This window comes from Prionailurus bengalensis, chromosome A2 (genome assembly GCF_016509475.1).
Source record: "Prionailurus bengalensis isolate Pbe53 chromosome A2, Fcat_Pben_1.1_paternal_pri, whole genome shotgun sequence".
Classification (NCBI taxonomy): Eukaryota; Metazoa; Chordata; class Mammalia; order Carnivora; family Felidae; genus Prionailurus; species Prionailurus bengalensis.
The window spans coordinates 1772879-1781266 of NC_057348.1; the positions used below are offsets into that span (position 1 = coordinate 1772879).

Below are 8388 nucleotides of genomic sequence, written 5' to 3' on the forward strand. Positions count from 1 at the left end.
GCTCATAATTTCCAGGGTTTCTCAATTTCCTAACTCCTGGGCCTGGATCTCAAAAAGCAGCTGGGGCACCTGGGTGGCTTAGTCGGTTAAACGTCTGACTTAGGCTGACTTCAGCTGGGGTCGTGATCTCACAGTCCGTGAGCCCGAGCCCCATGTCGGGCTCTGTGCTGACAGCTCAGAGAAACCGCAGCTTGCTTAGGATTCTGTGTCTCCCTCTCTCTGTTCCTCCCCCGCTCACTCTCTCTCTCTCAAAAATAAAAAAATAAAGATTAAAAAAATAATAATAATAAAATAAATAAATAAGCACCTTCCTAGGCACCCACCCACATTGAATGGTACAGAATCCTGTAAGAACTGGACCCCTGGAATGTGCATTTTTATTTTTTTGGGGGGGAGGGAATGTGTATTTTTAATAAGCTCCCCCGGTGATGTTGAAACACGTGTGGTTTGTCTCCAAAATTATCCAGCAATCACGGAGGGGAGAATTTCTCACAGGGGATGATGGACCTCCAGATTCTGGGACTTCTAGAACTTTCTGCAAAGCTGACATTCTGTGATCTGAGCCTCTGGCCTCCCAGCTGAGCCCCCACAGGGCTCCTGTCTTCCCTGCAGGAACCTCCCGATCATCCTTTGCAGTGCACAGAGAGAACCAAGTGCCTGGGGCCCAGCCTCTCACTCCACAGTCCACATCTCCACAAAGGAATTGTTACCTAAACAAGGGTCACAGATTGGTGGCCCTCGGATGAGATGTGGCCCCAAAGTGCTTTAAAAATGTAAGTTTGTTGCCAACATTTAAAAATGAGGACGTTTCACAAGAAGAAATCTGGATTTCCAGGCACCCTTGAAAGATCAGAAGGAAGGTCTGGCCATTCCTGGGCCACTTGGGTGACGTGGCTGAGCTTGCTTCACTCAAGGGCATCATCATGTGGCCCTAAAGACAGAGCAGGACCGGGACTGCGGTGAGGCAAGCACTTTCCTCAAATCCAAAGCCTAAAGGGGCCCCATGAAAAACAAACCAAAACCCTGCTATCAAGATAAATACTATGCTACTGCAATATTTTAAAAATTCAAAATAAATGCAGAAATGATCCAGGAAGAACAAAATACCAAAATTTTAGGAAAGACAAGATCTGACGTTGCACTTGGACCAGCCAGGAGCTTTGCTTCTCCCAGGCCCTGACAGATCCTGTCTTTATTTAAAACATCGGTATGTTTTCACCACGGTTTCCTTTGCATTAAACACTGCTTTGACATATGTATCTCCATGGCTGAGTTCTTGGCATCCCCCACTCAAGTTCTGTGCTCCTAGCGAGTGCCTCAGTCTTCTCACCCTCATCTTGCCCCTGCTCGTAAGTTTGCAAACTCTGCCCCAAGCCGACATTTAGCAGATGGGGAAGCTGGGGCCCCGCGGATTCCTCCCCGTGTGAAAGGCGGCTCAAAGCACCTGCTCATTCCTCGCAAGTGGCTGCGGTGAGGATGGGCTCCAGCAGCGCCTGTGAGGTCTCTTGTGGGGGGGCCCCCCGGGGGGAATGCTGAACTGTCTTCGTGGCAAACGTTCGACCTCTTCCCACAGCCCCTTCCTTTGTCCCCACCCTTCACCCCCATCCCCCACCTCCTCCATCCTTCATCCCTCACCTCCTCCTCATCACTTGCCCCCATCCTTCACGTTTCTCATCTTTTGCAGGGCTGCCTCCCCCCCCACCAAAGAAAGAACACTGATGGGGAATGCAGGATCCACTTTTTTATTGCAGGAAGACTATTTCTAGAGCAAATGCTACACAGACCCCACAATGGGGGGCAGGGGGCACCCACATGCGGGGGGGAGAAGGGGCAGGGGTGGAACCACAGCAAGCATGACCTGGCACGGTCCCCAGGACAGGGGATGCCCAGGCAGGAAGGGCCAGCAGCAGGCGAAGGCTCCTACCCCTCCTGCTGCAGGATCCCTCTCCCCAGGGAACCAGTGCCTGGGGTGGGAAAGGCCTGGAGGTGGGCGGGGTCTCAGGGAGATTGTGCTATCAGGGTGTGTCCCTGAGAAAGGGCTGCAGACACCTGCCCGGCAAGGCCCAGGAAAAGCTCCCAGGGTGGGGGTGGGGGGAGCATCACCAGATGCTGTTCGGCCCTGGACCCGCCACAGGATGAAGGACCCCAGCTGTGCCCAGGCAGGATGCTGCCAGCTCTTCCAAGGGCCCGTCCACGTGCCAGGTGGTGACACACACATGCACACACACACTCCCTCCCTCTCTACACGGTGTGCTCAGTAAACATCTGTGGAGTCACACGGACACAGGGAAAGTCAAACACGCTGCTACCAAGATGCACACGAACAGCCCCTCTTGCCTATGAACAGTCCCCACGTGGTCGCACGACTGTCCAGCCACAGGGCCTTTCTCTCTCACACGTGCGCACACACACACAGGTCAGTCCCAACGCTGCCAGCAACCCCAGGTTGAGACCCATGTGGCGAGGAGCCGAGGGTGGCTCTGGCTGTCGTCCAGCGAGCCTCTGAGCCCCTTGGTCCCGCGACAGCAGAAGACTGAATGTTGCCAACAGCCGTGTGAGCTTGGGAGCGCACGGTTCCCCACTCAGCCTTCAGATGAGACTGCAGCCAGCCCGTGCTCCGATCGCAGCCTCGTGAGGTCCTGAGTAGGAGACGAGGTGAGCCACCCCCAGGCTCCTGACCCACAGGGATGGAGGTGATAAACGTGTGTTGTTTCAAGTTGCTGATTTGTGGCCATGTGTTTGTTAGGCAGCATCATCTGACTGATACAGAGTTCGAGCCGAGAGCCACCTTGCTACAAAGTCAGACAGGACTCGTGTTCCTCAGGCAGAACGAAACGGTTTACAGACACTGTCCTATGAGCCATGTCCCCCGCTCCCCCAAATACGGTCACTTACAATCACACTTACGCTGGTACAAAGGTTCCCACCAACACAAATATCCACTCCTATGGACAATTGCACCGCCCACCCCTACGTGTAGCCTACACCATCATTACATACACAGACTATCACAGTAACACCCTACCCGAATGACAGCCACACACACACACACACAAACACACACGAGTGTAAGCGTAGACACAAGCCATCTGCCTGTCCATGCCAAGTTGCACAAATGCACCACCCATGGTCACCGCACCCCCCTCCCCCAGGCCTACAGCCCACTTCATGGCTTGTCAGACACAGTCCCATGGGGTCCCATGAGTGTGGCGTTATCTAGACAGTCTGGAGCACTCAGAATCTCCTGGTGGAGGTAAAGCCCTGACCCCAGGAGACACGCCTTCCTGGGCAGACCCCCTCTCTCTGGGGCACAGCTGGTGGGAGACAGACTCTGCCTTGAGCCCCCTCAGATCCTGCTGGTGCTGGGTCCAGCCGCCTGCCCCTGGATGGGGCCCCGGGTACCACCTCCCCAGCACCCCATGTCCCCCTGCCTGAGGCTTGGTGTTGACACACTGTGCCAGTCTGTGGGCCGTTGTCTGGGGACACCCTCCATATTCACGCTGGACAGTCCCCTTGGGTTGTGCTGTGGCCATGGGCCAGTCCTAGGCCTCCCCTGCCTGCACCCCAGCCTCACCTCAGGCTGGGCGAGCAGTGGGACTACAGGCTGGCGGGGTGCTGTCGCAGGCTCTGTGGTTATTGCCTGGTGGCCTGAGACCCATCCTGCAAGCCTCCCCCCCCCGCCCCCACCCCCGAACCGAGGCTGTGGGGACAGAGGTGAGGACTGATCTGGGACCTGGGGTGGGGGCACAGGCCAGAAGTCACGAAGGATGGAGCAGGGGCAGTGTATATTAAACACCAAAAGGAGGAACCGAACTCTGAGGTCCATGTGCATTTCAACTCTCCCCCCCCCCCGCCCCCAGCAAGGTCACAGTGATCTAATGGGGGAGACACAGGTCTGGCTCGGGGCACCCAAGGGAAAGAGACAGAGATGGGCAGAGACAGGGGAGACCTGGCGTCCTCGGGCTCAGCGGGGACGGGCAGCTTCCCCATTTTCTCATGTGCGGATCCAGGGGGCCACCTCCAGCACTTGGCTTTGGGGGGTGCAGACAGGGCTGGGGGGCAGAGAAGGAGGGAAGGCAGAGCCGTGCGGCAGAGCCAGGTTGGAGCCCCAGACCTGCCGTGGGCTCACTGGGGCCTCGGTTTCCCCCCCCGCAGAGGTGTTGGATGAAGGAAGGGAAGAAGAGAGATGAGAGGGAGAGAGAAGGAGAAGGGGGGGGATGGCGGGGAGGATCGAGGGACGGGAGCGGAGGGCTGGAGGAGGAGGAGGAGGAGGAGGAGGAGGAGGAGCAGGGGCTTTGGGAGAGGCTTGGACCGGCTGGTGGCGGGCGTCCCGGGCTCACATGAGGACGCATTTGCCCTTGACGCGGTCTGTCCTCTTCTGTTTGCTGGAGCGCTTGCCGTCGATGTTCAGGCTCATGTTTCGGCGCGTCTCCAGCGTCAGCAGCTCCTGGAAAAGCTCCTTGACGTTGTAGTTCATCTTGGCCGACGTCTCCATGAAGGCGCACTTCCACTCCTGGGCCACGGCCTGGGCCTCGCGGGTGTCCACCTCCCGCTGTGTCTCATCGCACTTGTTGCCCACCAGCATGACGGGGATGTCCTCTACGCTGCCCTTGATCTGCACGATGAGCTTGTAGATGGGCCCCAGCTCCTCCAGCGACTGCTTGCTGGTGATGGAGTAGACCAGGATGAAGGCGTGGCCCTTGGAGATGGACAGCCGCTGCATGGCCGGGAACTGGTGGCTGCCCGTGGTGTCGGTGATCTGCAGCGTGCATACGCTCTTGTCGCAGCTGATCACCTGCCGGTAGGTGTCCTCGATGGTGGGGATGTAGGTGTCCCGGAACGTGCCCTTGACGAAGCGAAGCACCAGCGAGCTCTTGCCCACGCCGCCCGCCCCGAACACCACCACTCGGTAGTCGTTGCTCTGTTCAGGCATCTTCCACGCGGTGGGTGGGGGTCAGGGCCGGGAGGGCTCGTGCCAGCTGCTAGAACCCCAGACCGACCCTGCACAGAGAGGAGTGTCAGGCACAAAAGGCCCCAGGCGGGAGGGGGGACAGCTCTGGGCCCCTGGGGGTGAGGTGATACAGTACAAGGGGCAGCTCCTCAGAGGAGACGGCGCTTCTCCCGCATCCTGGGAAGGCCCTCTGGTTGATCTGGCTGACTTGGCAACTCTACCCTGCAGGCAGGCTTGGAGCCAGCCTCCTTCGCTTGCTTCCCAGCCCCGACACAACCTGGGGCCCAAGCTCCTTCCCAGGGGACCCTGGGCTGGAAGAGGTGCAGGGATGCGGCGTGCAGTGCACAAACTTCTTTCCCCACCTGCACGTCCCCCTCCCCCAGGCTGCCCTGGCTTCTCCTTCCCTTCCTAGTACGGCCGTGAGCTCTTAGAAGCCAGCACACCTGGCTCTGTGACCCTGAGCCTCAGTGTCCTCTTCTGTGAAGTGGGTGAACGGGTGCCTCTCTCCGACAACCACAGGCTCCCTGCCCTTCCCCGAGCCCAGAGGTCCCTGAAGCTCACGGGAACCACGTGTCTTTAACAGGCCTGTCCTCTTGGGCCCGGAAGTGACAAACCTAGTGGCCCGGGGAACTTGCACCGTAAAGCCGCTCCCCTCTCTTATCCCGTAAGTGCGATCCTGATGCTGGAGGTCCAAGAGTCACAATCTTGCAAATCGTGGCCCTGATTTCTGATAGCAGCCCAGATTGGTGGGAAAACTAAACTGAGCCCAGAGAGAAAGGTCCCCCCTTCCTGCACTCTGCACCCAGAGGATAGTCTGGCCTGTCCTGGCCTCCGGTTCGGGTCTGCTGTTGTCTGTAGGAACAGAACCTCCTGAAAGGGCATCCCCCTATCATCTCTCTCTGCACCTGTAGTCAGAGAGGTCCAGTGGCCTCAGGAGCTCACAGAACACAACAAACCCTGAAAGGATGGAGGTGAGGGGAGAGCCCTGGGCTGGGGGGGGGGGGTGGATAGCAGAAAGCCTGTCCCCAGCCTGTGTCCTTAATTAGGAAAAGCAGGACACCCCTTCCCTTCTTTCTTCCCAGCCGTCTCTGAGGGTCCCTGAGTACGGAGGTAGGTCCACAGTGGGAGAGAGGAGACATAAGATCGCACCTGCACCAAGTCACCTCCCTCGGGTGTGTAGGGGTGTAAGACCAGGTGGTGAGAACCCAGGAAGGTCAGCTGGGGCCCCCAAGCCGTGGTTTTGTCCTCTGTGAATGTGAGCAGGCACGCTGCCTGCTCCACAGGTTGCTGGGGCGAGCACTGTGGGAGCCGGATAAAGCCCATAGCCAGGCTCCCGGCACACGGGGGCTCCCGGTAAAGATGGGCAGTCATAACTGTCCATCACCAGGGCTCAGGGCAGGTTCTGAAGGATCACAGGTACCAGGTTCGCCAGAGACAGAACGATAAAAGTAACAGCAGACACATACCCCACTTACGTGCCAGGCCTGCCTCTACAGGCTTCCCAGGACTACCTCCTAGTAGACCGGATAGGCATGGTGGTGATGTGCAGAGCAATTCTCACCATTGGGAGCCGGCGGCGGGGGAGGGGGGTGGCGAGGGGCACCGGCCAGCTCGGCAGGCACTGCCCTTCCCTGGGTGGGCACCCAGAGAAGTGGGCACGTGAGTGTGCAGCCAGGCACCGCCATGACTGGCTGGGAGACCCAGACCGCCCTTGTCCTGCTCCGGGTGCAGACCCCCCGGCAGGACTCCAGGCCCCTTAGCATGGTGTCCTCTAGAAAGGGCCCTGCGACCCCGGAGTAGGAACCCCCATTCAATAACCCATGCCAGGCACCTACCTTGTGCTGTTTGAATCTCACCCTCTTCCTCCTCCTGCGGGGTGGGGGTAGGGGGCACGGCAGGAGGCTCCAGGGGTGGGGGGGACTAGCTCAAGGTCACAGAGCAGAGCAGGATTTGAACTGGGCCCTGGTTGGCTACACAGACCTCCTCCTGTGCAAGGCAGCCCTCCCCAACACTCCTGGGGCCAGGAGAACAGGCCGGGGCCCAGGGGAGGGCACAGGACACACACACACACACACACACACACACACACACGCACGCACGCACTCACGCAGGGCTCAACCAAATGGGGGGAGGGGTCTGGCTTAGGGACCTAGGGGTTGGATGACAGGGGGCCTGAGGGAGGGGAGGCACACTCAGGGGACCGGCCCACGGGGCTCCCCTTGGCCAGCGGAGGATGTCAGTGGTGGGGGAAGGGCCCGACCAGGGGAGGGGCTCCCGGGCGAGGGGCTTGGTTCGGCTCCCGGGCGAGGGGCGGGAAGCCGAGCCGGTGCTCCGCGGGAAGACGGGCCCAGGGCCCAACTGGCCCCGCGCGGAGGGGGCTCTGACTGAGCGGGACCGACCCACCCAGAGAGGGGGCCCGCGCTGGACCTGGGGGAGGGGCCGGCTTGGCCCAGGGGCGCCCGGCAAGTACCGCGGGGGCGGGAGGGCGCGGAGGGGGAGCTGTCCAAGGTGGGCGCGCCGAGGGCCAGGGCCCCTCGGATCTGGGGAGGGGGCTCCGGTGGGGGGGCCGCCGGGAGGAGGAGGGCCCGGCCCCGCGGCCGGGAGGGTGGGGCTCGGACAAAGGAGGGGCGCGCGCGTGGGGGGCGGCGGGGCCCGGCGCCCCGGCCCCCCGCCCCGGCCGCCTACCTGGGCGCTCGTCCTGCGGCGCCGCCGCGGCTGCTGCTGGCCGGCTCGTGTCCGCTCGGGCGCCGCCGCCCCCCGCGCGCCCGCCGCCCGCCCGCCCGAGCCGCCGCCGCCGCCGCCGCCGCCGCCGCCGCCGCCGCGCCCGCGCCCGTCCCCGCCCGTCCCCGCCCGCCGGGCGCCGCGCTCCGCCCCTCCCCGGGGACCCGCGCCCGGCCAAGGTCACCGCCGCGCCGACCCCCGCCCCGCGCACACGCGCCCCTGCCGGCGCACCCGGGAGCCGCCGGGCCGCGGGGGCGCCGTGGGGTGGGGTCTGCCTCCGGGGGGCCCCTGCGCCCCAGGGTCACCCCGGAGCCAGGAGCTGGGCAAGAGCCGGGCAGAGTCGAGGTCACCAGGGGAGCAAAGGGAGGGGGCCGTTGGCAGAAGTGCACGTGAGGGGCTGGGGGAGCAGAAGGGGCCGGCGGGGGCGGGGGTGGGTTGGTGGGGCCCCACACTAGAATGGGGCTGTTGCTGGGATGAAGACGGCATCTCCGACGAGGAGACGTCTGAGGCAGCAGCTGGGGGGCAGTGGGAATGTACCTGGAGACCCACCCCCCCCCCCCCCCCCCCCCCCCCCCCCCCCCCCCGGCAGGGGCCGCAGAGGGGAGCGAGAGAGGAAGTGAAGACCGCGCTAGGTCTGGGTCGGTGCCCCTAAGTGCAGCCCACCCAGGGTGGGGGGATGGCAGCTGTAAGAATGGGGGCCCATTTGAATGGAGGGG

At 61.9% G+C, this 8388-nt stretch overlaps 1 protein-coding gene across 2 annotated transcripts; it reads right to left on the minus strand.

The window, feature by feature from the left end:
- Positions 1-1726: 1726 nt before the first annotated feature.
- Positions 1727-7723, minus strand: DIRAS1 (DIRAS family GTPase 1). 2 transcript variants are annotated; one of them, XM_043586073.1, is made up of 2 exons: positions 7637-7723; positions 1727-5001 (listed from the first exon to the last, which is right to left on the minus strand). In XM_043586073.1, exon 2 carries the CDS (start codon positions 4931-4933, stop codon positions 4337-4339), a length of 597 nt encoding a protein of 198 aa, XP_043442008.1. In that variant the 5' UTR covers positions 4934-5001; positions 7637-7723; the 3' UTR covers positions 1727-4336. The 2 variants fall into 2 exon arrangements, with proteins under 2 accessions (XP_043442008.1, XP_043442009.1); XM_043586074.1 differs by lacking the exon at positions 7637-7723 and adding an exon at positions 6787-7566.
- Positions 7724-8388: the final 665 nt, after the last annotated feature.

What these genes read in the sequence shown, in the direction of transcription:
- DIRAS1 (XM_043586073.1), bottom strand. Translation starts at nt 4,933, where the DNA reads ATGCCTGAACAGAGCAACGACTACCGAGTGGTGGTGTTCGGGGCGGGC.